This window comes from Chionomys nivalis, chromosome 1, assembly GCF_950005125.1.
Source record: "Chionomys nivalis chromosome 1, mChiNiv1.1, whole genome shotgun sequence".
Taxonomy (NCBI): Eukaryota; Metazoa; Chordata; class Mammalia; order Rodentia; family Cricetidae; genus Chionomys; species Chionomys nivalis.
The window spans coordinates 94248311-94263229 of NC_080086.1; the positions used below are offsets into that span (position 1 = coordinate 94248311).

Sequence of the window (14919 nt, forward strand, 5' to 3'; positions counted from 1 at the left end):
GTTCCTAACTGAAATTGATTTTTTTAAGCTGGTATTGACATTTGTAGCACAATATATTCTTTTGGATAAAGCTTCCTTTTCAAAACTGAGATAGCATCACAATCAGGCTTGTGTAGAGGATGGGTGCATTCGCTCCCCCCCCCCCCGTGGTTCCTTACTATTTGTAGATTCCCAGTGCATACCTCCAGAGAATCTGGGTACCACAGACCTGCAGTAGGAGTGCCAGGAATTCAGCCACCCCGCGGTGCCACACCACCTCCAACTAAAAGGATTATCCAATGCTAACACTTTTCTAAACACAGACACCCTTCTCCTTAAAGAGACAGCGGTTTGTACCGATGTTAGCAAATAAGCAAGGCTGTAACATCCAGGGGCCGCATCTGCACAAGGCTTTCCGCGCCTCCTGTCCACGGTAAATGTGTGCGTGAGTGAAGGAGTGTGTAAATATGAGTGTGAACTGTGTGATCTCCTCTGTGTAGGCGAGAGGCCATATTCCACCGTCCCTCCAGCCTGGTGACAGGTCAGGCTGAGGCTGTTTTTCTGCGGGGGTCCAGGGCGGCAAGGCCCTCCCCAGACCGCATGCTACCTGCAGCCGCAGGCCTCCACCACCATGTCCTCGTACTGCTTGTAGACCACATTATTGGCGGCATCGATATAGAGGATACTAATGGGGCTGAGGCGTGCGGGCACGCAGCAGGAGGCTGGCGCCGCGTCGGGTGCCATGGAGTTGAGCAAAGTCTGAATGATGGCGTGGTTGGTGGGTTCCAGGTGCGAGCGCAAAGGAAAGTCACAAACGCCCTCGCAGTGATACGCCTCGTAGTCTAATGGCGCGATGATCCAGTCGTCCCAGCCCAGTTCCTTAAAGTCCACGTGCAGAGGCTTGCGGCTGCACCGACTCCGGCCCCTGCGCCCATGGCCCTTGCCGCCACCTCCGCCGCTGCCCTGTGCTCCCCGCGTCCCTGCCAGCGCGGTCCGCCTACGCCTACGTCCGCTTGGGGTTGCTTTCCGAGACCCAGCGCCTGGTCCCGGATCCGGTGGCGGCTCTGCGGCTGCCCGGAGCGCGCGGGCTTGGGCGCGGATCTCCCGGAAGAGACTCTCTTTCCTCTGTGTACGGGAGGAGATCACCAACAGCGCACGCTCCTCCGCAGCAGTACCGTCGCCAGTACCACCGCCAAAGCCCAGTCGTCGCAAGACCAGCGGGCTGCTCCCGGTGCCAGTCACTGCGCGCAACACCAGGCAGAACTTGCGGGAGGTGCGCGGCTCGCGACGGAGGCTCTGCACCGCTTCCGTCACATCGAACTCTTCCCAGCGCGCAACTTCTAGGGGTTCGGCAGTCCGCGAGTGCAGTAGGTGGGATGTGTGGGTCACGTCGGGGCACGAGGACAGCTGCAACAGCGGAGGGAGGGTCTCACTGTCCGGGTCTGGCTCTGGAGACCTCCGGCGCAGCACGCGCAGCTCAGCACTCACTACCTCGTCCGCGTCGGGGAGGCTGGATAAATCGAAGAGAAAGCTCTGGCCGGGTTCGGTCGGCAATTCCTCTACGGGAAGGACAAAAACAGAAAGAACTGGATGAGACTAGAGCCAATACACGCAGCCAAGGGGGTTGCTTGGTTTGGGTTGGCTGCCCTCAATACAACACACCATACCTCGGGAAGGCCCATCGAAGCGGACAGTCGTTTCCTAATCTGGGCTCCAGAACCAAGGCTGCCAATCCTTTCTTGTCTCCTACACCTGAAGCTTTAGTTCTTCCGCTGCCACCGCTAAGGATCACGATACAACACACCTAATCGCTGAACTGTGTCGGCCAAGAAAGAGTGCACCACCTCACCAAGGACAAACCTTATGACCTCTTTAGTTCTGCTGCCCGCAAAAACAGCGCCTTGCCTTAGTTCAGACTTCTTCTGGTCAGGGGCGCATTTTCCCGAAGACTTGTTCTGTATGAAAATTACTTGCTGCCGCGCTGGGAACTTCTAGAGAGCTGCAAGTTCCCCCTGGCTGTACAGAAACGAAAGATTCTCATGTCCTAAAAACATGTTCTCCTTTGGTTCATTCTCTTCTCTCAACCTAGCCTACTAGACAAATTGGACCCCGAGAACAGTCCAGAAACGAAATATGGCAGCACCACGACACAGACCCCCTCTCCTCCGGGCCACCTTTTCCCTTCAGCGGAATGGAAATGAAGGCCCAACAGGTAAGTCACAGGTTCTCCAAAGTCCACCCTGGGCTTTCATTGTTGGTCACCCTCTTCGACCCCCATTCTTGGGGAGCACCACAAACGGGAGGGAAAGGCAATGGGATGCAAAGAACCTTCATGGAAAAATTAGAGGCAGCTATGGCTGCCACGGTGAGCGCTACATAGTCTTTGGCTCTGGTGTGATTTATTTCAGGCTTGGGGTTTTATTTCTGGACATGGGCCCTTTTTTCTTTTGGGATGGACTCGGGCTAAAAAAAAAATTTAAATTCCACAAAAGAGCAGATAAGGCATTGCCTTTGAAGAGGGTCATATGGTTTCGTTTTGCCCCTTTGCAGAGACCAGGCAGAAACTCCCCCCACCTTCAGGATTTGTTCACCAGCCATGGACACCAGGCGTTCATGTCTTAAGTCTACGGCTGTATTGCTCAAGCAACTCTGTTCTAAATGGAAGCTGGTGGTAGCATGCTAGAGAGAGGTGCTGGGCTGGATTTCCCTGCAAAGAACAGCCTCTACCTCACCCTGCTTTTCCAGGGAGGGGGGAAGGAAAGGTGGCCTACCTCTGGGTCTTTCTGGTCAAGCAGAGCTCCACCAGAGGACCTAGTTGTTCTATAACACAGTACAGTAAGACAGCCCTAAGAAGTCTGATGATTCTGCCACCTTAGGACCCTTCCCTGCTCTCAACTCCTGCAGCTTGAGAGAACCCTACTAGTTCTGAAATTTTTCCTGATTTTGTGTGGCGGGATTGGAGCTCCCCTAAATCAGTGCAGAGTGCAGTGACAGACCTTCTGAAGATGCGCGCTTGTCCTAAGAGCTATTTGAGCCCAGGATTTTTATGGACCAAAAAGAAAGCTGTCTGTCCATGGCTACTGTGTGTGTTTCTGAGATGCGTGATTACTGCACGGTGGCCTCTGCCTGTTTTCCCACGCTGGTGGCAATGGCCTGCAGACTGTAGGTGGCTGCCGGACTTTACTTTCCTGACCTATTTGCCTTCCTTTCCCTCCTGATTTCCAAGCTAGATCTTTGGCTGGGTAGAATTAAGGCCAAAATTGCTTGCATTTCCGCCTGAAATTAGTTAAATTTTCCCTATCTGTCTGCTTTAATGACTTCAATGGAGATTAATAAAAGCCAGATGATACGCAGCAACTACCCCACAGTCCCACCCACACCCTACCTTGGAGGGTCCAGCACAGGGTAAAATGGGACGCTTGGGTTCCAGACATCCATGTCCTCCCCAAACAACCGAGTCCTGGACTCTGGCCGATGGGGCCTGGCTGCCACAGATCGCTGGCGCCCATACTCACTTCCTACACACAACTCAATATCCACCCGATGCCTGCTGGAAGGACCTTCCTGGTACAGATGGGGACCATTTCCTTTAATCTGCTACCTGTTTCTCTATACTGATTTCTCCTTAGCGCCCTTCAATTTGTATATCCTCCCCTGGGGACAAGGAGCGTCACTGCTAGTCCCTCTTGGCGGAAGGAACTCCAGGGTCCTCATTCCTGTCCTTTCTTCTACTTCTTTCTTCTCCAAGGGCTCCAAGCCCGAGGCCACTCTAGACCCTTCCCCAAAGAAGGAGATCTTGAACTCGGTTTGCCTGCTTGAGAGGGACCTGCCAGTCTGCGGTCCCTACCCCTCCCCGCTCAGCCCTCCGAAAGCAAGCCGCTACTTAGCGGGTTCGGATGCGCTGACTTAGACGAAGTTTCTAACATTTGAAGATGGGATTCACGGGGCCATGGCTCTGAACCCAATGGAACAGATGCTTGCCTCCCCCAGGACGTCTCAGGGCAGGAGCAGATGGGCCGGGGTGGCACAGAAGATACGTAAAGTACCTTGAGTCGCGTGGTCTATGAAGCCGGTGATCGTGTCTGCGCGGCCGTGCCCCGAGGCTGCCACGGATGGAGCCCTCCCAGCCAGGCTCCGGTAAAGCGACATCATGAAATGGTGAGGTACCACCGAGCCGTTCCTCCGAGCTGGGACGAGGGTCCGTCCGCCGCCGCCGCCCCGGGAGCTCCAGGCTGGTCCTGCACCCGCCGCTCGGAGCACCGCTGCAGCCTCCAGCCCGTCGCGGGGACGGCAGGCGCTCAGCAGCCAGAGACACAGCGCGGCGGCGGCGCTCAGGTCCATGGGCTCCGTGGGCCTGTCGGCCACGCGACACGGGCTCCGTGGCTCCGGGAAGTCCCCCAACGCCTTTTGAACATAGTGTTTAATAATGGGGGAAGTGTGCGCAGCAAGCCGCTGCCCCCCCTTCTCTCCCACCCCACCCCCGCCCAGTGCCCGGAGCAGCGCCCCCTGCTGAATGCTCGACCCGCAGCTCTGAGCCCCCCAACTCAGGCCTGTCGCGCAAAGCAGGGCAGGAGCCTCCTCCCCTGGTTGCAGCGCGGTGTGCGGGTTCTTGCCAAGTGAGGGCCACCCGCCCGAGGCTCCCGCCACAGCACAGTGCCCCGCCTCCCCTCCCTAAGGCATCGCAATCCCCCTCCCTGTCCCAAGACCTGAGCGCTCTCCTTGGCTGAAGGATGGGGCGTCGTGCGTACCCGCCCAGCTTCCTCCCCACTCCTCCACGGAGAAACACCGCCCTCCCCGCTATTTTGCGTGTGCTTAGGTTGCCAGGCCAAGGCAAGGCTGGGCCCCTCCCATTCAACTTCCTCGCCTTGCGCCCCCTTGGTCGACGCTCACTAGGAAGCGCTCACTAAGAAGCACCGAGAGCGTCTATTTGGGGATGTTTATTGTGAGTCACTGCCCTCTGAGGATCGCAGTGGGAGGTCAGAGCAAGGGAGAGGATCTGTGGCGTAGGATAAGTGACTGGAGCAACAGGGTAGAAAGAGACAGATGGATACGGACCGACTGTCGGAAAGGAAAAGATTTGGGCGAGGATCTTGGGCCAAAGCAGGAGCCAAAGTCTTAAAGGGCTTGATAAATTAGGAAGGCCTCTGGGCATAGAGTAGCTGACTCCCGGGCAGAGTGAGGTCTCAGTGTCCGAAAGTGCAACCAACGTGGTGACCTCTTTACCCTCTGGGGGTGGGGGACCACATTTTTTCAAGGTCGGCAGGGCAAAAGGCAGCAGGCTGCTGGTATGTTCGCATGTAGCTGCAAGTCCGGAGGGTGAGCAGCAGAGCCTTGGAGCAGTGCTCTAGGGCCACGGTGGAGAAGGTTTCCACCTCTGTCCAGTCAAGTATGAGACACCCGAGCATGCAGACACCCCAGCATGCAGACACTGGGGATCTTATTTGGCTAGCCCCTGTTCTAAATAAAGAGTGAACTGCACTGAGGTCGTCAGAGCCACTGTCAGACAGCTTTGAGGGCCTGGACCACACTCCCTTCCCTTTACTTTAAAATTGCATTGGGTACCAAACTGAACATCCAAACAGGGGCTGTGAGTCTGCAGGTCGAGTGCTATCTAAAAGTTCCTTCGGATCAACTGTGGCCCAGATTCAGGAGATGAAGGAGTACACTCCCACCCTGCCCTGCGAATCAGAAACAGAGCTCAGTCTGGGGTATTGGGATGTTTAGGAGCTGGAAGGAATGCCCTGACCAGTGTTAATACTTGCAGGGTTGTTACCAGGGAGCTGTAAGGCCTGAACTCGCCTGTAGCAAGCACGTGTGCACCTGGACCAAGGTTTGTGCTGCCTGCCTGCTCACAGCCTTCCTGCTGTTGCCCAGATGGTGTACAGCTGGGATGACAACCTGCCTCCGGAGCCCAGGTTGGGTGCCCAGAGGAAGTGACTCGGTAGGACACTGTAATTCTCTTCCCACCTTTCCCTCCATGTACACAAGGGCCAGTCAGGAGTCTCTTTGTTCCCAGGGAGACTGGGTCCTGTTACCTCGCTGCCTTTCTTTCTACTGTAGGCACTCAAATGCTGTATGTTTCACAAGTCAATTCTATGTTTGCAAACACTGAGAGTCCTGGGCGGTCATGGTGCTGCCTTTGCCCAGTAATCATCTTGGCAAGTCCCTCACTTGTCTTGGCTTCGGTTTCTCCAATTGTACATAGGGAAGAGTGGAAGGCCTGGCGCTATCTTGGCACTGCACGACTGCATGACACCTCTGATCGTAGGCCACCTTAGGACTCAGGAAGTTGGGATAGATTGGTGATCCGTTCTGCAGCAGTTTTGGGTAAGCCACATAGCTTCTTTGAGGATGAATGTCCTGGTCTCTGAGTCTTTGTGTAGCTAAGACACAGACTGGAACAGAGGTTGCTGGATAACTTTGTCCTCTCCTCCCTTAGGATATTCTGACTGCTAATGGTGAATCTAGAAATAGGGTTGTGAGTGCACTGGAAGGTTTTGGAAGAAAATGGAAGGCATGGAGTGGGGGTGCTCACACAACCCACCAGCTGTACGTAAAGCAGGGTATAGTCTCTTCATTTGTACTTCTTGATTCAGACCCCTTCATCTATCCTTCTCTCCACTCCTTCCTTTTGTTTGTTATTGCTAGGCACCCTTCCGTGTGTTATGAATTCATCAGTACTGCAAACAGACTCATTGAGAGCCAGGGTGGGCAGGAGAAACAATGAACAGTAACTCACACGTGACTAACATACGTATTACCGAGGACACTCTGAGCACCATGAAGATAGGAAAGGTCTTTGTGACCAGCAGAGAACACCCTAGGCAGAACCCCAACAGAGGAAAGCATGGGGGTGTAGGGAGCATAACTGATTCCTTCCCCTTATTTCTGCTTAAGTGATGCTAGCCACTTGTCACCTGTCCATTGCTTATATGCCCCATGCCATGTCCTCCTGACAGCTGCTCTATTCAGTAACAGGGATTAGCATATCATTTTCTAGACTGGCCAGTTACGGAGACATTAAGGCTTTGCCCAGGGTCAAGAGGGAAGTAGCAGAGTCTGGAGTGTCAAACTGTCTTGGCTCAGCTTTGGGCTTCCACTGTCCCAAGGAGGTGAGATTGTGGGGGGCTTTGGTCTGTTAATTTCCTCCATGACCCTCTCTGGCCCTCTGGAAGCTTCTCAGCAGAAAAAGGGACTCTAAGGTCCGATGGGGATTATGAGAGAATTACCCCAGTGGACTCTTCTCTCTGCCATGAGCTGGGAACTCACTGTGCTGAGCACCCCCAAATAGGGCCAACAGCAGAGCTCACCTATTCTCCCTCTGACTCCCTTGCCCGGGGCTTCCAAAGGTCCATGAATGAATTGCTATCCGAGGGGAAAATGCAGAAGACGAAGAAAAGGTCACAAGATTCCCCAGCCACTCACCCTTCTCTGCCTATAGCTCACTCAAGTCCTTCTATCTAATAGATGGTCCCTCCTGGACCCACAATCCCAAAGCTGGCCCAGGCATGCTTGGGGTTCACCTTGTGTGCAGGAAGCCCTTGGCAACTGTCTGGGCAGTAGTGAGCCAGAGATCCGAGCCAGAAGATGTTGGAGCTGTGTTCTGCTGCTGGCTATACACATTGGCAGGAAATGCTTGTCCTGGGTTTTGTTGCAAGACTCACTGGAAAGTGGCTGCAGCAACCCAGTGGCAGATGGCGAAGTTCAGGGCTGGTGGGGAGCAAGCCAGACAGGAAGTCATCACTCTGTCTCTGTCTCTGTGGAGATCTGCCCCCTGCACAGTCAGGAAAGGTAGGGGTATGCATTCTCACCCTCAGGTCCTCTCCCTAGGATGGGTTGCCTGTCTATTGGCCCTGCAGAAACTATCGGCTTCCGCCACAGATCTTCTCAGATATTTAGACCAACTTTCCCTGCCAGGCTTCAGTCATAACAAATGGCTGCCTGGGCTGCATTTGCACAACCCAGGCAGCCTCCTCATAGCTGAATAGAAAGCAGTTCTATAGGCCAGAGAGCCATGGCTTTCAAATTCACCTTGCCTAGAGGGAGTTTGCTATGACCTGAGATCATGGTCTTTGAAATCTGGTCTTAGAACATATCACAAGAGTTGTAGTGACTTCTGGGTACTGGAACTTAAAGAAGCCCCAGCAACTGGCAATAGCATGGCCTTGATGATCCTCCTGCCACACCCAGACATCTAGCCCTCCTGTGTGCTGACAAGGGAAGTGGAGGCCCCTTAGAAGTGATGAGCTGCGCAGCCCACATTATCTACGAGAGAAAGCCAAGCCTGCAGCAAAAAGAAGCAGCTCACAGCCTGTCCTTTGGCATCATAGCCATTCGGACCCATGAGCCCTTTCAGAGTCTGGCTGACCTGACCCTTTGCTCTCCACTGCAGCTCAGAGACTCCTGGTTCTGCTCTGCTCAGGGCCCCAGTGGATGACTTGAGAAGTGAGATGGTGGCCTCTGCCTTGGCCACTGACACTCTGGCTCCCTGCAGCCACACAAAATGAAAACACTCAATGTGTCCTCCAGAAAGCCAGGAGACCTGAAATGAAGCCATCCCTTGAATATCTGGTTGCAAGCCCCTCACCCTTCCTGGCTTTGCCCCCTGACAGCTTTAGTAAGACTGACAATCCCATTTCAATGGAGGGACAGTGAAAAGTGGAGGAACCATGACAGCAGGACCAGGAGTGTGTCCTCTGTGTGGACGCACCATGACCTCTGACCTCCAATCCAGAGCAGAGAGGGGGTAAAGGGAGAGTGGGTCCTGGCTTAGGTCTCCCTGAGGGGGGATGGAGAGAGAGAGGTGACAGCAACCACCACCCCCACCCCCGCAGAGGCCTCTACTTGCCTCTTTCCTCTCTTCTGATAACTCTGGCTCCTCTACCAGCCCCTAGGAAGGCTTAAGTCTCTCCCAGAAAGACCTGGGGCAGAAGAAGTAAAGATTCCAGCAGCTTCTGAGAGCAGCACCCCTGTATGCCCAGGGCCAGTCTTCCTCAAATTGCAGGAATTTCCCATGCTTAACCTATAACTGGGCTGCCCAGGTTGCCCCAAGCAACAGCTCTGGCATTCACACTGGGGTCCTCAAAGCCCTGGCCTCGGGCCTCTAGGCGTGGCCACTCTGTGGCCCAGACCACCCTGTGGAGGAGGGGAGGAGAGGTAATGAGAGAAGGTAGCTTCTTTCCCAGAGCCCTTCCTAGGGGTACATTTCAGTGCCTCCTAGGTGGCACAAACCGCAGAGGACTGGTGGATAGTGCCATCTGCTGGCAAGAGTATGTAACAACGCCTGGCTGATTAAGCCTGGCCTCTGAACTACCCTTTTGGGAGGTGTCCTGGGAGAAGAGATGACCACACTCAGTGAGGCCAGAGAAACACACTGAGGCGTGGGGGAGGATCTGGCCTTCAAACCACCATTACTGTGGACTTCCTTTGTGACCCTGATAGAGATGACCTCTATCCATAACCCTTGCTAGGAGGCAAAGTGATTTTGACTTTTGAGCCACCCTGGGCTGAATAATGTCTCCAAACAAGCACAGTCTAACATACTCTGCCTCTTTTAATGGGAATAAAGTGTGATCTTGCTGAAGAATGTGTGTCACGGGGGGGTGGGCTTCCATGCCAGGCCCAGTCTCTCTCTCCCTCTGCCTGCTATCTGCAAATCAGGAAGGAAAGCTCTCAGCCACTGCTCCAGCGCCATGCCTGTCTGCTTCCCGCCATGATGGCAATGCACTAACCCTCTGAAACTGGAAGCAAGCTCCCAAGTAAAAGCTTTATTTTATGAGTTAGCTTCATCATGGTGTCTCTTCACAGCAACAGAACAGGAACTAAGCATCTTGCTGTGAGATATTTGATTGCACCTGTCACTGTGATTGGTTTAATAAAAGCTAAATGGCCAATAGCAAGGCAGGAGATCTAGCAGGGACTTCTGGACAGAGAGAACTCTGAGGAAAGTGCACATGGAGTAGTACACACAGGAGGGAGGAGTCTTGTGTAACATGGTCCTTGTTACCATTGCCTCCACCATGGAGCTGAGCAGGAAGCACACAGTATCAGATTTGGACCCCACATTCCAGGCATTGTACACAGTTATGCACTGGAGCCTGTGGGACCCACGGAAGGCGAAATGGAATTGCTATCAAGGAAGTAGGTAACCTCACAGAAATCCTGTGGTACCCCCGGCAGGCACCAGGCAGGCTGAGATTTCTGTAGTGCATGGGAAGGCCCAGCTCACTGGCTCACACCGTATTGGTGGCAGGCATGCTAGCAGTCTGGGGTCTTGGGGAGTCGTCCCCACTAGGGTCTCTCAAAACAGCTCTTCGGGGCTCTCGTGGGAGAGACTGTCACCCAGATCCTTTGCTTTAATAGTCTCCCTTCTACCCAACATCCCCCATTGGAATCTTAAGACCCCAGGTCCTGACTATAAATTCAGTGATCTCCACATCCCAGGGCCTGCAGTCTCTCTTGTCCAAAACAGACTCATCATTATATCGCCTCAGGGTTCTTCCAAGTGTCCAAGCCACAAAAGACACCACTATCCAGCCACTTGCAGGAGCTAAACCATAGCAGCATATATATACATATCTATGTATAATTTTTTGAGACTAGGTCTCAAGTACCCCAGGCTGACTTGGCCTCAAACTTACTGTGAAGTAGAGGATGACCTTGACCTTCTGGTTCTCCTGAGTGCTGGACTTACCACCGTGGGTTTACATGGTACTGGGCATGAAACTTCCTGCAGTGGGCAGGAAGAAGGAGAAGGGGGATGGGAGGGAAGGGTGGGGAAAGGAGAGGAGGGTTTAGGATGGGATAGGAGGGGGGTGCGTTAAAACCTCTGTTCCTGCCTGTGCGAAGACTCTTAGTGAAAGCATTTTCTATGCAAGCTTGGTGACCTAAGCTCAGTCCATGGTGGGGAGGGGAGAAAACCAACTCCTCAAAGTTGTCCTTGGCCCCACAAGTGCAGTGTTAATTGTACATATGTATACACACACAACACACATAATAATAATAGATAAATAAAATTAAACATTTAAAGTCACTATTATTGCCACCTTTTCTCTAGACCAATCCAAAACACTGCCAGCATGGCACATGAATGTGTGTATTCAAGAATGACTTGAAAAGTCATTCTTCAAACTTTTAAAATTACCTGTGGGATGACTTCACTGAAACACAGAGAATAACGAACGAGTGGGCTGATAGAAACCTAGAGATCAGGGCCATGGAGCCTGCAAGATGATTCAGAGGTAAAACAGCTTATCATGCCAAGCTGATGACCTGAGTTCAGTGCTCACAACCCATGTAAAGGTGGAAGGGGAAAAGGGACTCCCCAAAGTGTCCTCTTCATGGTGCGCACATGCGCACATAAAATAATAATAGTAGTAGTAGTAGTAGTAGGGGGCACAATATGGCCCATGGTAACTCTGCTGTGGCCCAGCATCTGTAGCTATTGGTCACTGGAGAGAGCAAAGGACGGTACAGCAGTTCGTTGCCTTCACCTGGCCCTAGTGCCAGCTTCTTGAGCCACAGGCAGGAGGCAGCCATTGGCCGGTAACATTGTCTGATTCTCTTTGAATCTCATGGAGTAGAGAAGTGAGTTTATTCCCAGTGTCGGTTCAGCCAGCTACATGTGGAGGAAAATACCCAGGGCCTTTTCTTCAATGATAACCAAAGTAAGCCAGGCCACAGACCTCTTCCAGGATGCGGCCTTCCACCAGAGTGCATGCCCCAGCAGAGAGAGAGTCAAGGGTGGAAGGGAACAGGAAACCTTAGGAAGAGTGTTGGAGGTCTCAGTAAGTATCAGACAGGCATGGCAATGGACTGGACATGGCTGGGGACTGCTGTGTTCTCTGTGTAGCCCCCAAGCCTGAAGAGACTGAGCCCCAGAGGGAAAGACCCTTGTAGACTGAATGATTGGGTAGGTGCATAAGTGAAAATGGACGGGGTGGGGGGAGGGCTTTTGCAACTAGCCATAGGAAAGATGTTTGAGGACTAGTGGCTGCAGACCTATCGTCTTAGAGGCCTAAGCATGTATTGGGATTAAATAACATCGCCAAGTTTATGAGATGACTATGGGGGACCTAGGGGAGGGTTGAGCTGTGCAAGCCCCTCACAACCTAGGCTACCGAGGCTATGTTGTGCACTAACGCTGCCACCAGGGGGCGGGCGAGAGATGAAGAGGTGGCTCTGCGCCCAAGCTGGGTGAAGCTAGGACCCTGCGAGACCCACCAAAACCAGACTAGGAACCTTCTGCCAGCTAACAGCCAATGTTATAGTCCCCAGTGAGCCAAGCCCCCGACCTTTATGTCCCGAGCATCCTAGCAACATGAAGGTTTATTCTGCTGCACCCTACTACCAGGGTGTGCCACCTAGCGTCCCCAGTTTAACAGACGGGGAAACTGAGGCCAAGCACTCACCCAAGACTCTAGAAAGGCCTGGGACTGGTGAGATCATGCTGGCTGGGACAGGGGCCATTCCCAGTCCTTGTGTACTTGGGGGTCATTTCCTCAGATCTCCCAAACCTTTCAGCGCTAGCTCTGTGTGTACTAGCCCGATGTAAGCACCAGAGAGATGTGTCACTCAGTGTGATAGTTTGAATGTAATTGACCACCATAAGCTCATGAGGAGTGGCACTATTAGGAGGTGGGTCTTGTTGCAGGAAGTGTGTCACTGTGGGGCAGGACTTTAGAGGTCTATCTGCTCAAGGTAAGCTTAGTTCAAACCACTTCCTGTTGCCTGCAGGTCAAGATGGAGGACTCTCAACTCCTCCAGCACCAAGTCCGCCTGCATGCCACCATGATGACAATGGACTAGACCTCTGAAAATGAAAGCCACCCCAACTAATTGTTTTGCTATAGTCATGGTGTCTCTTCACAAAAACCTTATCTAAGATGTTGAAGGTAGGCTTTGAGGTTTCAAAAACCCATGCCGGGCCCAGTCTCTCTCCCACTGCCTGCTGTCTGCAGATCAGGATTTAAAGCTCTCAGCTACTGCTCCAGTGCCATGCCTGTCTGCTTCCTACCATAATGGCAATGAACTAACACTCTAAAACTGTAAGAAAGCTCCCAATTAAATGTTTTCTTCTATGAGTTAGCTTCGTCATGGTGTCTCTTCACAGCAACAGAACAGGAGCTATGACAACATCCAAAATTAAAAATCAACAAGGACTTTGGGAATCAAAGCTTATGTCTGATATTTTGGAATGTCCATCCCTCCGACCTTGGTCATAGAACCCAGGGTTTCTGTTCTAGACACACAGCGATGAAGGGAGCAGCACTGGTCAGTGTTTGTCAACTTGACACAAGCTGTAGTCACCTGGGAAGAGGGACCTCAACTGAGGAACTGCCTCCATAAAATTGGCTGGTAAGCATGTCTGAAGGACATTTTCTTCATTAAAGACTGATATACGGGAGACCAAATAGGTGGTCCTGTTCAAAGCATGGGAAGCAAGCCAGTAATCAGTGTTTGTCCATAATCTGCTTCAGTTCCTGCCCCCAGGTTTGTACCTTGAGTCCCTGCCCTGGCTTCCCTGGATGATGGACGGTAACCTGTGAGGTAAAATAAACCCAAGTTGCTTTTAGTTGTGGTGTTCATCATAGCAACAGAGAAGCAAACCAAGACAGGGACAAAGATAATTTTGACCGGGGAAGATGGAGCTTGAATACCCAGAGCAGGAAGAGAGACACTAGAATGTGATTTCCCAGTCTCAGATGAAAACAGTTTCTTTGCTGTAATCGAGTCACTGGATAGGCAAGCTGATTCGGTTGGCAAAGACCTCTGGGAAATCTCCCTGAAGCTGCCCTACAGAGAATGGTGGACCTACAAAACTCATTTCTTATAAGTCCACATTTTTTCAGGCAAATGACATGGCTGCAGAAAGTGTGGACAGACATATGTAAATAAGCAAATGAACATATTTATACAGAATGTGTACATATTGACTCAACTTGGATAGGGAATGCTTTTCTAGGTGCAATTATATTGTTCAAACCATCAGGAGTCATATTCACAACTGGAATTTCATTTACAAAATCTTGAAATGTGATCATAAAATATTCTAAAGACAGATTTGACTTTAACCAAATGGTCAAAATTAACATTGCCAATCTCAAACAACACTTCTCACTGAACCATGAGAGTCAGTTCATTGTTGTAGGGAGAGAGCCACTTGTTCATCCTGGCTGCCCGGCTAGCTTAGCCTCAAAATAACCTCACAGAAATTGTATTAATTAAAACACTGCTTGACCCATTAGCTCTAGCCTCTTATTGGCTAACTCTCACATCTTGATTTAACCCATTTCTATTAATCTGTATATCACCATGAGTTAGTGACATACCAGCAAAGATTCGGCATGTCTGTCTCTGGTGGCTCCATGACGTCTCTCTCCTCCTCTGCTTCTCTTCATCCCAACATTCAGTTCTGCCTTCCCTGCCTACCTAAGTTCTACCCTATCAACTAGGTCAAGGCAGTTTCTTTATTCATTAACCATTGAAAGCAACACACAAACAGAAGGACCTCCTACACCAGTTCATCTCACTTTCAATGGCACTGATGGACATCACTTCACCTCTCTGCTTTGATGTAGGAGTTCATAGTCATTTCCTTAGTCTCCTGACCAGCTCCATGTTGTTTCCCTTCAACGGGATGTGCAGATATGCCACTAAACAAAACCAGCTTTGAAATCAGCTCTCAAAAGAGAGGGCCTCGGTCATTTTTCTTTTCCCTTTAGGGTCATGGCCATAACTCAGGCTCCAATGTGTATAAAATTGATCAAGATTTATGTTATTTTCAAAATATACATTTCCAGATTTGTGTTTCTTCCACATGGGCAGCCACAGTCAAGACATCAGAGTTTGGTCCTCAATTCTGTCTCATTGGTTCCCAAAGTGAGTTCATGGAGACTTGGAGGTCCCATAACCCTTTAAAGGATTGTTTTGACAATAACA

General features: G+C 51.7%; 1 protein-coding gene across 1 annotated transcript; it reads right to left on the reverse strand.

Annotated features, from left to right (window-relative positions):
* Nucleotides 1-582: 582 nt before the first annotated feature.
* LOC130887957 (growth/differentiation factor 7-like) lies at nucleotides 583-4320 on the reverse strand. Its single transcript, XM_057790710.1, has 2 exons — nucleotides 4026-4320; nucleotides 583-1538 (listed from the first exon to the last, which is right to left on the reverse strand). The coding sequence occupies exons 1-2, from the start codon at nucleotides 4318-4320 to the stop codon at nucleotides 583-585; spliced, it is 1251 nt and encodes a 416-aa protein (XP_057646693.1).
* Between the last annotated feature and the right edge of the window lie 10599 nt (nucleotides 4321-14919).